Source organism: Schistocerca piceifrons, chromosome 5, assembly GCF_021461385.2.
Source record: "Schistocerca piceifrons isolate TAMUIC-IGC-003096 chromosome 5, iqSchPice1.1, whole genome shotgun sequence".
In the NCBI taxonomy this organism is placed as follows: domain Eukaryota; kingdom Metazoa; phylum Arthropoda; class Insecta; order Orthoptera; family Acrididae; genus Schistocerca; species Schistocerca piceifrons.
In genome coordinates, this window is record NC_060142.1 from 670685530 (window position 1) to 670703745 (window position 18216).

General features: G+C 40.7%; 2 protein-coding genes across 5 annotated transcripts in view; both read right to left on the reverse strand.

Moving 5' to 3' along the window:
• Positions 1 to 18216, reverse strand: part of LOC124798011 (BLOC-1-related complex subunit 8 homolog) — a 130503-nt gene that overhangs the window by 77110 nt on the left and 35177 nt on the right. The gene's annotated exons all lie outside the window — the stretch shown is intronic.
• LOC124798010 lies at positions 15682 to 17686 on the reverse strand. Its single transcript, XM_047261207.1, has 2 exons — positions 17445 to 17686; positions 15682 to 17341 (listed from the first exon to the last, which is right to left on the reverse strand). Exons 1-2 carry the CDS (start codon positions 17584 to 17586, stop codon positions 16941 to 16943), a joined length of 543 nt encoding a protein of 180 aa, XP_047117163.1. The 5' UTR covers positions 17587 to 17686; the 3' UTR covers positions 15682 to 16940.

The following is an 18216-nucleotide window of genomic DNA, read 5'->3' on the forward strand; positions in this document are numbered from 1 at the left end:
ATTGTCACTCTTTGCAGTGGATACAAAATTGGATAAATTAATTTTCCAAAAATGGTTCAAATGGCTCTGAGTACTATGGGACTTAACATCTAAGGTCATCAGTCCCCTAGAACTTCGAACTACTTAAACCTAACTAACCTAAGGACATCACACACATCCATGCCTGAGGCAGGATTCGAACCTGCGACTGTAGCAGTCGCGCGGTTCCAGACTGTAGTGTCTAGAACCGCTCAGCCACTCCGGCCGGCTCATTCTTCCACTCGTTAGCTTTCCATGTATAAAATCAGCAGATTTGTTTATGTGGGTGGGGTGTTAAGTTGTAAATGGCATTCAAGTAGATAAGGTATCAGACTACTGTTAGCAAGAATGTTGCCACAAACAACTCACTGTGGTCTTGACAGCTATTGTCACTTTATATGAAAATTCAAAACTATTGTAATTATGATCATACCCTCTTTGTGTTACACATGCTTCACTTTCATTGGATTGACACACATCACTAGAAGCTAAATGACCAGTTGACACAACACGTTCTTGTAATTTTGTTAAATCCTGTTTCCCTTCCAAACTTCCACTTTTCAACTAGTTATTCATTTCAATGCGAATAGAAATGATTCTGATACACAACAGACAACTTACTGCAATTGCCACGCGGAAAGAAGAAGCAGACTATTGTTGAAAGTTAAAGGCCTGACAGCCATGTAACCACTCCTTAGAGGGGTTGGGGTACTGTTGCTAGTATTGTTAGAACACAAAGAATCTGGCAGACTAAACTGCCACTGTAGTGACATCAAATGTATTTCCAGTGTTGTTACATAACTGTAAATCAAGCATTCATGATAAATATTAATTTACTTTGAAAATAATGTAGACATATTTCACAAGTGGTATTATAGGTTTATTTAATTTTAAAATAATGATAATAATAACAATAATAGTAATAACTATTATCATTATAGCACCAAACACTTTTTAGACTCATTGTAGATTTTCACAGACATGACAATGCCGCACAAACTAAGGAAACAGTAATGGGCCTAACATCGAAACCCACACTCACGGAACAGAGTTTTGGCGAACCCCTTGAAATGTTTTGCAAACCCTACGCTCTGCAGCGACTGTACATGGCAGAGGGTAGGTCCTATTTACCAGTTATTAGGGCTTCTTCCCATTGCATTGACATATGGAGCACAGAAAGTGTTGTAATTAGTCTAAATCTTATCTTTGTGGTCCCTATGGTGATATGTAGGGGGTTGTAACACATTCCTACACTCATCACTTAAAATTTGTTCTAGAAGATTTCTAAGTAGGTTTTCGCATGATAGTTTGTGTCTAGCTTGAGACATCTGCCAGTTCAGTTCTTTCATTACCTTCATGACAATCTCCCAGGGGTCAAACAAACGCGTAACTATTTGCACCGATCTTCGTTGTATCTATACAGTCTCCTCTGTTAGTCCGATATGGTACAAGTCCCACATACTTCAGAAATATTGTAGGACGGGTCAGACAAGTGTTTTGTATGCAGTCTCCATGACAGACTGATCTCATTTCCCTAGTATTCTACCAATGAACCACTGTCTGCCATCTGTTTCACCCATGACTGAACCTATGTGATCATTCCATTCCAAATCCCTCGAAAGTAATTATATCCAGGTAACTGTATGAGTTGAACGATTCCTTCTGTGACTCTTTAATATTATAGTAATGGGATACTACTTTTTTTTATTTTGTGAGATGTACAGTTTTACATTTCAGAACGTTTACAGCAAGGTGCTAATCTTTGCACCACTTTGAAATCTTATCAACATCTGACTGAATACTTGTACAGCTGCTTTCAGACAGTATTTCATTATAGATAACTGCATCATCTGCAAAGAGTCTGAGGTTACTAGTAATATTGTCCACAAAGTCGTTAATATACAACACAAACAGCAAGGCCTCGTACACACTTCCCTGGGGCACACCTGAAGTTACTTCTATGTCTGTCGATGGGTCTCCATCCAAGATAATTTGCTGCCTTCTCCCTACCAAAAAAATTTCAATCCAGTCACAAATTTCACTTGATGCCCCTTTTGATGTTACTTTTGATAATAAGCATAGAGGTTATACTGAGTAAAACTTTTCAGAAATCAAGAAATACTGCATCTATCTGTTTGCCTTGATGAATGGCTTTCAGTATGTCAAGTCAGAAAATAATGAGTTGGGTTTCACCTGACTGATGTTTTTGGAGTCCATGCTGGCTGGCTTGGAGTAGGTCATTCTGTTTGAGATACCTCATTATGATTTGTTCTAAGATTCTATGACAAGTGGATGCCACGGATACTGGATGGTAGTTTTGTGAATCACTTCTGCCACCATTCTTGCAGATGAGTGTCACCTATTCTCTTTTCCAGTTACTGGGCATAGGCTTTTTTTTCTTTTTTGAGGAATCTAATAATTAAAAAGATATGCTTACTCAGCTGCAAATTCAGTACAGAATATGACAGGAATTCCATCGGGCCCTGGAGCTTTGCTCAATTTTAGTGATTTCATTCATTTCGCAATGCCACTGACACCAATATCTATAAGTTTCCTTTAATTTACTTTTATGGTCACAAACTTTTTGTTAACATATTACTGGGTTTGGTCTATAATGACCATCATCAGATTAGATTAATTATTCATTCCATAGACTCATAAAAGAGGGAATCCTCCTGGGTGTGGAACACGTCAGTTAAACACATTACAAAAATGTAATTAGAAAAACTTGAGTTTCATTAATTTTAATGATCCTCAGTCAATAAACAGTAAAATTATGTACATGAATTAAATTTAAACTTCTAATATTTACAGGTTTAATACTTACATCTGCTTTCATTAAATCCAGCATTCAGACATTTGCTAGTTTCTTGGCTATTACAACCGAATGTTGTCAAAAATTAAAGTAAATTATTCATTTCAGTGATCCTCAGTTAAGAACAGTCAGATTATGTACAAGATTTAAAATTAAACTTCCACTATTTACAGACTTGAGACTTACATCTGCTTTCCATACATCTGTCATTCACACAGTAGGTAGTTACTTGGCAGTTACAACAATTAGATCTGTTTTATAAAAACAAAGTCCTAATGTACGAGGGTGTGTCAAATGAAAACCTTAAATATTTTTTAAAATATTATTTATTGTGCAGAAGTGGTACAAAGCTGTATCACTTTTCAACATAATCTCCCCCATGCTTAATGCAAGTCCTCCAGCAGTTATAAAGTGCATAACTTCCTTTAGCAAAAAATTTTTGGTAGTCCGCGCAACCACTCATGCACCACGTGGCATACCTCTTCATCAGAACGGAACTTCTTTCCTCCCATTGCATCTTGGAGTGGTCCAAACATATGGAAATCACTTGGGGCAAGGTCTGGTGAGTATGGTGGATGAGGAAGACACTGAAAATGCAGGTCCGTGATTGTTGCAACTGTTTTACGGGCAGTGTGGGGCCTTGCATTGTCATGTTGCAAAAGGACACCTGCTGACAGCAATCCATGTTGCTTTGATTTGATTGCAGGCCGCAGATGATTTTTTAAGAGATCCGTGCATGATGCACTGGTGACAGTGGTCCCTCTAGGCAAGTAATGCTCCAAAATGACGCCTTCTTTGTCCCAAAAGAGAGTCAGCATAACCTTCCCTGCTGATGGTTCTGTTCAAAACTTCTTTGGTTTTGGTGATGAGGAATGGCACCATTCCTTGCTGGCTCTCTTCGTTTCCGGTTGGTGGAAGTGAACCCAGGTTTCGTCACCAGTAAAGATTCTTGCAAGGAAGCCATCACCTTATCATTCAAAGTACCGAATAAGTTCTTCACAAGCATCAACAAGTCGTTCCCTCATTTCAGGAGTCAGCTACCATGGCACCCGTCTTGCAAACACTTTGTGAAACTGGAGCACATCATGCACAATGCAGTGTGCTGACCCATGACTAATCCGTAAACATGATGCAACGTCACTCAGTGTCACTCGGCGGTTTTCCTTCACTATGGCTTCAACTGCTGCAATGTTCTGTGGAGTCACAACTCGCTGTGCCTGACCTGGACGAGGAGCATCTTCCACTGAAGTCACACCATTTGCGAACTTCCTACTCCATTTGTAGACTTGCTGCTGTGACAAACATGCATCACCATACTGAACCTCCATTCACTGATGAATTTCAATAGGTTTCACACCTTCACTACACAAAAACCGAATAACAGTACGCTGTTCTTCCCTGGTGCAAGTCGCAAGTGGGGCGGCCATCTTTATACTGATACTGCGACGGTATGTGTGCATCTGCACTACGCTGCCACCTACAGGCCAGTCTCCACGCTGTTTGAAGCACACTTACCAACTTACAGGATAACGGTGCGAAATTTCGATTTGTTGTTATAAATTTAAGGTTTTCATTTGACTCACCCTCGTACTTTGTTTTTATAAAACAGATCTGATGATGGTCATTATACACCAAAACCGGTAATCTGTTAACAAAAAGTTTGTGACCATAAACGTAAATTAAATGAAACTTATTGTATATATGGGTCACTGTTTTATTCGTGACAATGTCTCAGCTTGTGAAACCAATATTATTTCATTCTTCTTTTCAGTGATACAAGACTTAAAATTGCAGTAGTAATCCTGGGTTTTCCTTTGTAAAGGAACATCTGAAAATAAGAGTTGAGCATTATTGGTGATATTTGTTATAATTCTTAGCCTAATGTTTTGTCTTCCAATGCTGGAGATGTCATTTGAGGCTTTAATAACTCAGAAAGCAGTTAAAGACTCAAATTAAGCAACAGTTGGTTCATAACATCATCAGGCCATTGCCTAAGATCACAGAGTCATGCCAATGAATGCTACGGAGCTTGTAGTGGCGAAGAGTTTGTGCTGTTTGCTTTATTTAACACTGAAGCCCACACCTTGCCCAACTTCTACCTTACTACTTTACTATTAAATTGTTTTTGTGCTTCTGAATTTCTATGGCTTCACTGTACATCCTAAAAAAGTAATGATTACACCCTGGATAAAACTACAGTATCACAGAAACAAATCTGGCGTTCCCCATTCTCAGTGCATAATCTGCTACTGCTGATTTATCCAAATTTCCCAGGTGGCAATTGCTCTTGAGTTCCTTAAGGTAAGTGATAATGCTTATTTTTGTTGTTCCTATGTACACTTGACCACAAGTGCAGGGTTTTTCTATACATCTGCTGTGGCAAGTGGCTGGCATAGGTCCTTTACATTGTTCCACAACTGCTCACCTTTCTTGTTGGTTTTGTACAGGTTGGCTACTCCAGGGTTGGCAACCATGTTTGTCAGGCTGAAGGCTGATAAACCTGTATTAAATATCATTTCTTTTATTTCTCTGAATACATCTTGTCACTGTATCTTTGGCACAGGCTGGTGGCTTAGCAAGCTGACAAAAAATGTGCTGAATACAGCAGCTGGGTCAGGCTGGCATAATTCACTGCATCAGCTCTGTGCCCATTCCAGTGATTTCTAGTAAGCAGGTTGCCACCAGTGGTGTGAAAGGCATGTACCATCAGAAACTCTGCACTGTGATGGTGGTGGCCATGGCCATGTCTCTCGCGTGTCGTTCTGTTAATACTCTGCCCTCCTAGGTCACTGTACGTGTTGCTTCATCAGACGGACCATGATGTCAGATACCATGATGTCAGATGCCATGAGCTCATGCTAAATGCTGATCCTGACAACCGGTTTGGCAGGCTTTCTGTCCCAAGTGATGTGAAATGCTGGTACATTAATAACCAGCATAATTGCCAGAATGTTGAATGCAAGCATGCATATGTGTATGCATTGTGTTGTACAGGTCTCGGATGTCAGTTTGTGGGATGAAGTTCCATGCCTGTTGCACTTGGGTCAGTCAGTAGAAGGACGGTTAATGCTGTTTGTGGATGATGCCAGAATTTTTGTCCCACATCCGCTCGACTGGAGACAGTTCTGGGATCTGGCAGGCCAAGGCAACATGTTGACACCCTGTAGAGCTTACTGGATTACAATAGTGGTACATGGGTTAGCATTATGCTGTTGGAAAACACTCACTGGAAGGCTGTTCATGAATGGCAGCACATGTTGAATCATCAAACTGACATACAATTTAGCAATCAGAGCGCGTGGGATAACCATGAGAGTGCTTCTACTGTCATACTAAATAGCACTCCAGACCATAACTCCAGCTGTAGGCCCAGTGCGTCTAGCATGCAAACAGGTTGGTTGCAGGCCCTCAACTCAACACACACCATCAATGGCACCAAGGCAGAATGAGCTTTCATCAGGAAACACAACATACCTTCACCCTGCCCTCCAATAAGCTCTCGCTCAACACCACTGAAGTCGCAAATGGTGGTGGTTTGGAGTCAGTGGAATACACACATCATGTCTCATTTGGCTTGTCATGTTTGTAAACATAGAGCAATAAGCGGTTGCGTAACGACCAAGGTCAGCACTCACATAGTGTATCTCACATGTGGCTGATGGAATATTATAATTATAATCAAAATATCCACGGGTGTGCTGCCGGTCTATAGTGTCCAATGGGCACAATATTTCAGCGAACATACATGTCGCCATCATCAGGTGAACTGACGGACTGAGCTCCTGTGAATGTGCCGGCATGGAGATCCGTACGCTATGGCTGCTCAGAGGGAACTGGGATCAATCAGGCGGCGGCCGATTTAAACACCCTCCACCCGCGGCGCGCTCCCTCCGCCGTCCGCGCCCCGCGCCACAGTCGCGCGGTGGAACAGATTGCGACGGCGTCTGAGATGACGTCGGTGTGATGGCTCTGTCCGCCATGGTCGTCACAACTATACGTTTGCTCGATTTACTCTTGATTAATCCAATCGCTGGTTCCCAAGCCTTGCTAAGATTATAGCCACAGTCACGGTTTATGAGATCATCATTGGTGCGAATTTCGATGGCCTCTCTAACAACGCTGTCCCAGTATCTCGACGTCTGTACAAGAATCCTCGTGCGGTCATACACCATGGCGTGATTTTCCGACAAACAATGTTCAGCGACCGCCGACTTGCTCGGATACATCAGTCGAGTGTGCCTCTGGTGTTCACGGCATCGATCCTCGATGGTACGCATCGTCTGACCAATATACGACTTGCCACATTGACACGGAATCTGGTGCACTATAGACCGGCAGCACACCCGTGGATATTTTGATTATCAAATACGCCGGGAGAAACTCAAGAATCACATCATACACCTTTATGGGGAGGAGATGTATCGCAGCATGAAGAAATTTGAAAAGTTGCGCCACCGTAGATGTCGTTTGCTAAGTACTCTTGCCTCTCTAAAGAGATGTCATTCCGAGAATGTTGTTCCAAATTTTGCTAAGGTTATGCATCACATTGATTCTGCAGCAGCTAAGAGAATCAAGAAACGAGCCAGCCTCGCATTGGTACGTGAGAGAGTGCAATTCACCCGCCAGAGCCTTGAGTTTATCTCACAGGAATTACTCAAACTACATTTGCAACTGGCTAGTAAGTTCACTTCTTGTTCCTGGGATTGGATTGATGGTGTCACCCGGGTGTCAGCTGATTCCGCCCATAAGAAGGCTACGGGACGTCAAACAGCTAAGTTCTCACGTCTCCTTGACAAACCATCTCTGCAGGTTCCGTGAAAGACTGTCATCAATTTGAGTGGCATGGTGTTGAGTGATGATGCGGTCTCGGTTTTGCAGAAAGGTCTCAACTTTGCTCCCACCCCCAAGTTCACTCCGGTCGCAGAAATTGTTAGTGCTGTTGAACAGGTTGCAGCTCCACTTCCGCCAGAATCAGCCGAGGAAATACGTCGTGAAACTTGTCGTGCGTTGACGAAATCCAAGCCGATGAAGTCAAATATCAGCAGTAAAGAGAGGGCGGCCATTTGTGATCTAAGGGAGTGCTCTGAAATTGTTGTCTTACCGGCAGACAAAGGCAATGCTACAGTTGTTGTCTCCCATAAGGACTACACTGATAAGATGCAGAGCCTGCTAAATGACGATTCCTACCGGAAGATCAGCGTTGACCCTACAAAGAAGGTGGAGAACAAGACGAGGGCGCTTCTCAAGGACGCATATTTACCCGAGGGTGACGCTAAGAAATTGTTACCCCAAGGTCCGGTACACGCCTAGACTATATGGACTCCCGAAGGTTCACAAAGAGGGGGTACCATTACGCCCCATTGTCAGCAACATCAGGGCACCTACATATTTGTTGGCCAAATACCTGACGGGAATATTAAGTCCTTACGTGGGTAAATGCCCTCATCACATCCGTAATTCTGTGGATTTTGTTAAACGCCTTGATAGCTTCAGGTTGGATGAGTCAGATATAACGGTGAGTTTTGACGTCGTTTCCTTGTTTACGAGGGTACCCCTGCGAGAGTCACTAGAATTGATTAGTCAGAAGTTTGACGAGAAGACCACTGAACTTTTTAGGCATGTCTTGACTTCCACGTATTTTATTTTTAATGGAGAATACTACGAACAAATGGAGGGAGTCGCCATGGGTAGCCCACTCTTACCGGTGGTAGCAAATTTGTACATGGAGAACTTTGAGGAGGAAGCCCTGTCGTCATCCGTATGGAAACCTACTTGCTTTTTCCGTTACGTGGACGACACGTTTGTCATCTGGCCACATGGTATGGATAAACTCCTTGACTTCCTTACACATCTAAACTCCATACACCCAAACATCAAATTCACTATGAAGACTGAAATGGAGGGTAAATTACCTTTCCTTGACGTCTTGGTCAAGAGAAGGGCTGACGGCACCCTAACTCATGGGGTGTATCGGAAGACAACGCACACTGATCTGTATTTGCACGCAGACAGCTGCCACCACCCTTCACAGAGGAATGGGGTACTTAAAACTCTAGTACATAGGGCGTGCACTATCTCTGACGCAGAGAGTCTACCCCAGGAATTGGAACATCTGAGAACTGTATTTCGAAAAAATTGGTCCTCAGAGTGGCATATTCAACGTGCTCTCCGCCCAACCACTGCAGCACAACCTGCTGAGATGGATGAAGTCACAAGGGAGGAGGTAGGCACTGCATTTATTCCATACACAGGCACACTCTCGGGGAAAATCGCCCGCATTCTGAAGAAACACCGGGTCGGAACTGTGTTTTGTCCTCCAAATAAAACTCGTGCACTGGTGGGGAGCGCCAAAGATGACCTCGGTTTGAGGAAGGCCGGCGTGTACCAGATTCCGTGTCAATGTGGCAAGTCGTATATTGGTCAGACGATGCGTACCATCGAGGATCGATGCCATGAACACCAGAGGCACACTCGACTAATGTATCCGAGCAAGTCGGCGGTCGCTGAACATTGTTTGTCGGAAAATCACGCCATGGAGTATGACCGCGCGAGGATTCTGGTACAGACGTCGAGATACTGGGACAGTGTTGTTAGAGAGGCCATCGAAATTCGCACCTCATAAACCGTGACTGTGGCTATAATCTTAGCAAGGGTTGGGAACCAGCGATTGGGTTAATCAAGAGTAAATCGAGCAAAGGTATAGTTGTGACGACCACGGCGGACAGAGCCATCACACCGACGTCATCTCAGACGCCGTCGCAATCTGTTCCACCGCGCGACCGTGGCGCAGGGCGCGGACGGCGGAGGGAGCGCGTCGCGGGCGGAGGGTATTTAAATCGGCCGCCGCCGCGACCGAACCCAGTTCGCTCTGAGCAACCATAGCGTACGGATCTCCATGCCGGCACGTTCACAGGAGCTCAGTCCGTCAGTTCACCTGATGATGGCGACATGTATGTTCGCCGAAATATTGTGCCCGTTGGACATTATAGACCGGCAGCACACCCGTGGATATTTTGATTATCAAATACGCCAGGAGAAACTCAAGAATCACAATATTATAATTAATAATTTTTTATGGTAAGGAATAGGGAAGAGAAAGATTTTATTTAATTTCTATAATAATGGGCAAGGTCACTGACGAGTTTAATTTTTTTACAATTGTCAGCACCTTTAACCCACACTGACACAGATTCGGATTCATTTATTTTACTATGATTCCTGGTCCTCAGAATGAACAACATTGATGGCAGGTAATATGATTTACCCATGTCTCTATTGTAGGCCTCTGCGACAAGAAATGTCCGGTATGCGATGATGTCACGGCTGTTAAGATTTTCAAGGCCTGCAACTTTGTCGACTTTAGGTCCACGGACGAGGGCCAAGGTTACCCATCCGTTACCTTGCTGCAGGGTATGATCATTGGTAATGGTAAAGTTAAGAACTCCACCGCAGAACACTGATGGACCATGCAGGGTGACTTGCGCACCTATGTAGTTAGAGGTATTAATAGCAATATTGTCTATTGCTTTATACACTGTCTCAATCAACAGAGTTGTCCTTGAAGTAACTAATTTATAACAGCTTGTTGTGTCACTGTAGTGTCAACTGCTGCTCAAATTGCTGCTGCTGACCCAGAACGATGTCCCAGAGCCATAAGCCAAACACAGTGGTTTCCCCTCATAGCAGTGCCATGTGGCTACCTGGAGTCCAGTCTTCTTGTGATAGAACATTCTAGTAACCACCACTGCCAGTAATCATGTACAGCAGCTGCATTCCTGCCAAGTCTCTCTACAGTATCGCAGAAGGCACATCCACCTTCTCATATACCTATAACATGATCTCATTCAAACTCAATAAGTGTTGATAATGTCATGTTTGTCACCTTAAGGGCATTCTTGACTAACATCAGCTCGCCACGTCCAGTCTCAAAGGTAACTAATGCTCAAGATATTTATGGCATGTATTTAAAGCAAACCCGATTTGCATCCTTTTAGAGATGCTACTAACACCATGAATACACTAACACCGTGAATACCTGCTGGATTCATCATCCTTTTGTTCCATTCCTCTCTCATATGCACTTTAAATGGCTTATTTATTGAGAGATCAAGAGGTTGCAATTGTGATGTAAGTCCTCCCGGAATAACAGCATGTATTTCTCTGTGTCAATTTCTCTCTCACGAAATTTTTCAAATTACTATTAAACTGATATATGACAAGAAGAGAACTCTTCTTCAATAAAGCACCTTTCCTTCTCTTCCACAAAGAGTTAGTCTATAATTTCATACCAGGCTCGTCCATCCAGCCTTTGTCATGTACATGAACAACAACACCTGGTCGTATTTCAGAAGGTTCTGGCATTGTTTCACGCTTGAAGATGATCACTAAATTAAGTACAGTATCGTCAGCACAATATGAAAAGACAACAGTGTAGTAGTTTTTTCATGCCCACTAGTTTTTACATAATAGTTATAGAACCTTTCACAGCAACAGTTCTGTTACCTGGCACATAAAATGTCAGAGGAATTTTGTCCACATGCGCTATTTGGTTTAGTTCCACATTGGTTTTCTTTCAATGTTGAAAAATAAAGTGGTGAAAAGATATTCTTTTCTCTCAATAGTCTTATGGCATTTTCTGAGATATTCTGCTTTCGGTTTGCATGCTAAGTCCATGACATTTCATAAACCTGTAACACCAACAAATTCCACCATTAAAGTCTGTTAAGTTCCACCATTAAAGTCTGTTAAGTTCCACCATAGAACTAGCTTACAAGTGTGTAAATGAATCAGTTTTGTATTAATTCCAATGGCATTTTGACAGTGTGCTCGAATCCATTTCAATACATCTTCTTCTAGTTTTTGGCCATTTTCCATTCAGTCCTCTATTTGCACATTTAGTCTTCCTCATGTTTTTCAGTTCTTCATTAGACTGCCAACCCCGAATATCTTTTTTTTCCTTAATTCCCCATACCCCCTTCTGTTGGTGGAGGGCCAAACGAAACGCCGCTCAGCTGCCCTGTTTCCATGTCTTCTTCCATATGTTATTACTTTCAATTTACAGCCTGCATCATGTGAATACTTTTCTTTTTTCAATATAAAACTAGCTACCAACAAAAATATTATATTCTTAGCAATAACACAAATCACTTTCAATTCAAGTTCACTGGCACCGTAGACTGCAATGATGCATCACAGGCTGGACAGCATTCTGGGTTCGTGATGGCGATGCGGGAAGGAGAAAGTGTTAGCAAGCTTACGAATCCCTACAAATCATGTCTGTCGATCAGTGCACTGCTGCTGCCAGTTTACACCAATGTTGCCAGATAGATATACGCTTCATGTGGCTTTTTTTATTGGCCATTGTTAAGACTGGCGGGAATTTTAAAAACACTTGACATTTTCATATTAAAAATTCCAGTATAAAACACAGCTGAATTTTGGAGGCAATTTTTTGAAGAAAAAAGTATTTCTTATAGTCCATAAAATATGGTATATAACAATTTGGAAGGGAACATAATGTGATATGTATATCTTTACGTTTTCATTTGTAATATCAGTGATGTATTGGACCCACTTCCTAGGAATGTATATTCATGCACAGGGTTCATACTGTATTTACAAAATAAAAATTAAAGACTTTTAAGCACCTGTTCTTTACTGGCAATAGTTACACTTAATGCTGTAGTGAGGCCAAGAAGAAAAAAACCATGCACAAATAGATGACAATTTCAATGTTGTGTCACAGCAATAACATTCAACAGTATCAACTTAATAGAAACAAATTCTTTAACAACGTATGAACAATATTCTTCACTGCACATCTGCTTGATCTTCATTAAATGTTTTCCTTATTAAAGCAGTTTAAGTAAGACTGTCACATTTTATAGCCGCTCTGCAGTTTCTATCACACAATAAGTAATTCCAAATTTGTGAATTTTAATGAAATTAAGAATGAATTGTCAATCAGAAAAATTTATAAGCACTAAAAAAAAAATTAATTAAAAAGCCACAGTATAGACAAAAAACAGTAAATCATAACATGATTTTAAATACAGCAGTTTTTTCCTTAATCTGGCTGCCTAATGCTTGAAGCTCTTCTTTCTTTTTGTGAGCCTTTTTCCTTAGTGCATCAGATTGTGAGCGGCAATAAATGATCCCTGTCTTTTCCACAATCTCTGAAAGTTCATCAGCTGATTTGGGCAATCAAGAAATGTTAGAATCAAGGTGCATTCTTTTCTGTTTTAAACCTTCCAGTTCCTCTTGCAATTTGCACTTTCTCTCTGATAGAGTGTTGGCCTTCTCCACTTGTTTTTGTTGCTCAAGAAAAGCCATGTATTTTTTTCTTGCAGAAAATGCAGATGCCAACATACCCTCAGTAATCTGTACATTTTGCACTACCTAGCAAAATTTAAGGTGGTCTTTAACTTGCCACATAGCAACTTTCTTTCAAATTCTCTACCTCTAGAGCCTTGTCAATTGAGAATCCACTATCTACTGTTGTCTGATGATGTGAACAGATTAAAATAATCCCAAAAGCTTTCCAGATTTCTTTGGAACTTCTTGAAAACATATTCTTAACTCATCCAATCTTGAAATTTTAATTTCAAAATCCCTACATTCTTGACATGGAATTTGCTGAATGAAATCTCCAAACTCCAATAGGAGAGAATCACAATATTCTGTCGAAATATGTCACTTTTAACCAGACTTTTCAGTATTAACTTGATCTTTTTGTTGCAACCACCTTTATTTGCAAGAATAGCTTTTGGATCAAGACAATCGGAATTATGTACAAAGGATTACTACAATAGAGATCTTTCAAAAATGCTTTTAATCATTTTCATAATAAATGACTGTGCTTCATGTTTTAAGGTTAAAACATCTTTCTTGGTAATCTCTTCATCCTTAACCACGCTAGATAAAATTTTGTCTTCAATGAACCCTTAACCTACTTTACTTAATTCATTGAGTGAAGGTGTCTCCACTTCAAAGTCGTAAGCTTATCTGAGGAATCAATCTTCATGACATCATCTTTCTTCAGTATATGAATCACGTCACTAGGCCACAGCTATTTGCGATTGGTTTGAAGAAAATTCTGGACAATTTGAGCAATTGATTTGCTCACCCAGATCATTCAACTGGAATGTCAGCTCATGCACAAAATCCTGTGCTGATAACACTTGAGAAATAGACAAGCTAGAAGAAAACTGGATATAACTTGGAGGGGAATGCAGTTACATCATACATACATCCCTACATACCTCGGAGTAAAGCTTGACCGAACACTCACTTTCAAAGATCACTGCAAGAAAACAAAGCTCAAAGTCTGCAGCCAAAATAATATAATATGCAAGCTCACTAATTGCTCATAGGGAGGTCAACAAAATGTCCTACACACACCTGCTCTAGCTTTATGTTTCTCCACAGCTGAATATGCAGCACCAGTCTGATGGAACTCTGCACACACCAAGCATGTTGATACCGCTCTCAACAAGACAGGCCGCATCATAACAGATTGCCTACGACCAACTCCAGTCAACAAAATCTACCAGCTGGCAGGCATAGCACCCCCAGAGATAAGACAAAGATCAGCAGTAGAAGTTGAAAAGAAAAAAACAGGAAAACGATCCTCAGCACCCCATGTTTGGAAGTGAAGCACCGTGTTCAAGGCTGAAGTCCAGAAAGAGTTTCCTGCAATTACATCTTCACCTTCCACTCGTCAAATTGAGCTGTGGCAGGACAAAATAATTGGAAATATTAGCCAAAACCTAAAGGAAGAGCTTGCTACTGGTTTCAAACTACCCTATCAGATGTGGAAGACTCTGAACAGACTGTGGGCTGGAGTGAGGCAACACAAAAAAAAAAAAAACTTGAAACTATGTGGTTACATTTCTGGAGATGCAGCCTGCGAATGCAAAGAATCTAAAGATAATGCACACCTCTTGGTCTGCCCAATGTTTCCTGAATCCTGCACACTTGATAACCTGGTCGCAGCAAATTTTTCAGCAATCAAGACTGCCAATTTCTGGGCCTCAAAACCTATTTGACTTGTATAAAATCGTGTGTATATGTTGCAGACATGTTTGATTTTGTAAATAATTTTATTGTACTGTCCTGGATATGAAAATCTTCCGCTACTATGGATGGCTATAGAGACACCATGGTTCAATATCTCTGCAGGAGTCTTCCGGGACAGCAGGTCCAACACAATATTAGGTTTCCCATATCCATTTTTACATTTACATTGCATTTCACTTCATTTAGATTTAACACATGTATATCATAAGTAATACTTCTTGTGTCTATATGAATATAGTGCACGATCCCAAACTTTGAACTGTTAATTGTGGCTTTTGTCCCTTACCCACCACAAGCTGTGTCTTTGGTTGGTGATTATTTCACATGAGTGTGCCTATATGATCTCTCTTTTAAAAATGTTATTTCTTGCAGTCATCTATGTAACTGGGTCACAACAGCCATATAATCTTATTTCTGTGTGAACCAGCAGGAAATAAGAAACACTTAACACTTTGGCTGCCGGCCATGTAAACTGTGCCATTTCTTAGAATGCCAGCATTTTTTGCTAATATTGTACATTTGTTTTACAGAAAACATTTTGTTGTGGTACTAACTTTTTATGGAAGCCGGCATCATCTTCTTCCAGAAAATGTATATACAGCTCCTTTGACCATTTAGTTTTTTTTTTCCTTATATTTTTAATGATTGTAAGCTTTTACAAAATATACAAAAGTTTACAGAAACGAAAAACATGTTTTACTGACATTTAATTCCTCATAATCTGCAGTTTTACATCAATTAATGGAAAACTGGTATCCTAAGTCCATAATTATTATAAATTGTTACATAATAGATTCACAAAGTATAATGTTTTTTCGTGTAATATATTCTGAAACATGGTTCTTTGCACATTGTGATTCTGCACTTGCTGCACTGGTATGTCGTGTCTCTTCTTGTAGACTTTCCTGTTTCCTTTTTTCCTTTCACTGAGCATACTTTGCACATTCTCTGGATTCTTCCTTTACCTGGTGGAGGTGGTATTTTTTCCAGGAAATGCTTTCCTGTAGATAGTCTACTTAGGTGTCCACCAACAGATTGTCGTCTGGGAGTGTCTTCACATATTGTTAGTTATGCACCTAATACCTTCACAAACTTAGACAAAGATATCTTCTTACTTTTTACCTTATTGTGGAGAATGCACGCATTCACCAAACACATAAGGAAACAATGAAATGCAAGTTTTCTCCACCATTTCACTGTTCTGTGTTCAAAATCCCCATACGACATCCTCTGATCAGATAGATCAACCCCAATCTTTTTGTTATTGTACTCCACAACACAGGTAGGTTTAATTTTTTCCTTACCCCTTCTGTCTTCATAACATATCATTTCAGCTTGATGTCTGGTGTTTAGCATGTATACATTTCTTTTATCTTTCCAACATACAGCTAAAACATTCCCTTTCCTACAGAAAATCTGCTCACCTCTTTGTATGTTAGATGATTTCAGTGCCTGAGGCATCCCCCTCCTGTTCTTCAAACAGCTCCAACAAGGCCTGTCTTCTACTTTTCTAATTCTCTTGCAAGAATAGGGCTTGTATAAAAACGATCAGTAAATAATGTATGCCCCTTACCCACTAGGGTGCCAAGTAGATTTTTCACAATGTCAACCACAACATTGCTTTTGCCACAGAAAATCTGTAAATTCCAAATATAACCAGAGTTAGACTCTGAGAGCATACATAATTTCATGCCATATTTGCTAGGTTTTTGTAGCAGATACTGCTTGAAATAAATTCTGCCTCTATATTTACACATGCCTTCATCAACCATTATGTCATGGTCAGGCAGGTACGCCTGCTGAAACTGTAAACAGATGGTTTCAACTAGAGGGTGGACCTCGTGTAATGGGTCGTACCCAGGTTCACCTCTCTTGATTTCCAATGAATTATCATTCAAATGGAAGTTTGACATAATCTGTAGGAATCTGTTTCTGGTCAACAGATTTGGGCAGTAGTTACAAGACAGACAAGGATCTTGGCTCCAATGATCTTCTATAAAGGGCTTTTGGCTGATGCTCATGTGGAAAATTAAAGCCAGGAATTTTTTACTTCCACTAAAGTGACGCCTGTCCAACCAAACATCCTGCATGCAGGAGTGAGCCGACCTCCACTTGTCAGTTGCCTTAGCTTCTGTCTAGCATAAAGATTTGTCTGATCTTTGTAATGAGCAAGAAGGTCCCTGTCCACAAAATATGAAAATAAATCCAGAACTGAAGAGTCGGCATCTAATCCACATAAATTTGTTACACCATGGTCCCCACTAAAAATGTCAATACTTGGAAAACAGTCTATATCAGTCCACTCCTCTGTAGACCCAGTATGATATCTTGCTGGGCTGCCCCTTTGTCTTGGCCTCCTTTCACTGTTGTCAGGACGGATATTTTGTGGTTCTACATCCATAATAGGATCACTTTCTTCATTCTCTGAACCTAAAAAGAAGAAAATCATTTTCGGTGTTCAGAAAATGAAGAAATAATGTAAACAATTGGTTCAGCAGTGGTATAACACAAAATCATAATTTGAAATACTCACTTGAAATTTGATGCAATTCTTCTTGGACAACGTCAGGATCATCATCTGAATTGTCGATGTTGTCATCCCCACTCTCATTATCAACAAATTCTTTCTCCAATTCACACAAAATTTCATCATCTGCAAGAGAGTGTGAAGCCATGTCCTTTTACTTACGTACTCAACGAGCAGATGCCACTTTCCAACCGCGTGGGTTCATACAGCGAATGCGATCTATTGGCCATTTGAGGAACTAAATGTAGGTGATCTGTCGGCTGTTTTAGACATTACATGTAGTAAGTACGGCAATGAAGGCCGATCGAGCCCGTCAATAAACGTGATTTCGTATTTAAAAGCAGGAAAAAGCAGATCACGTCAAATGACGTGATCAGCACTCTACAGAAATTCCCGCATCCCGTCAATTGACATGATTGGCACTCAAAGTGTCAAATAATTTTTATTCTATGTATTGGTTTTATCTAAGTATTTATCAGAATATATCTCTGTTTACTCACATCTGTACTAGACAAGCCTCTAAAACATAACCTAATTTTACCTAGCTATAGTATCTTTATCCTTTTAAGACCATATGTCATTTTACGTTTGTAATTGAACATTACATACGAAAGTGGGTGTCTATTCTTCTTCTCCATGTTGTATTATCCATTTATTTTGCTTATGTTAAGTTTTGTCACAAATACTTCCACAAGTGACATGTTGTTCAAAGTGCACTGGTTTATGTTATTTACCACATTGTATTGGATACACTTCATGCTGTGTCCCCCCTCAGGAG

Bases quoted from the DNA above. Each gene is read 5' to 3' on its own strand.
- LOC124798010 (XM_047261207.1), bottom strand. From the start codon at position 17,586: ATGGCTTCACACTCTCTTGCAGATGATGAAATTTTGTGTGAATTGGAG. The intron at 17,342-17,444 runs GTGAGTATTTCA...TCTTCTTTTTAG, and splicing joins AGAATTGCATCAAATTTCAA to GTTCAGAGAATGAAGAAAGT.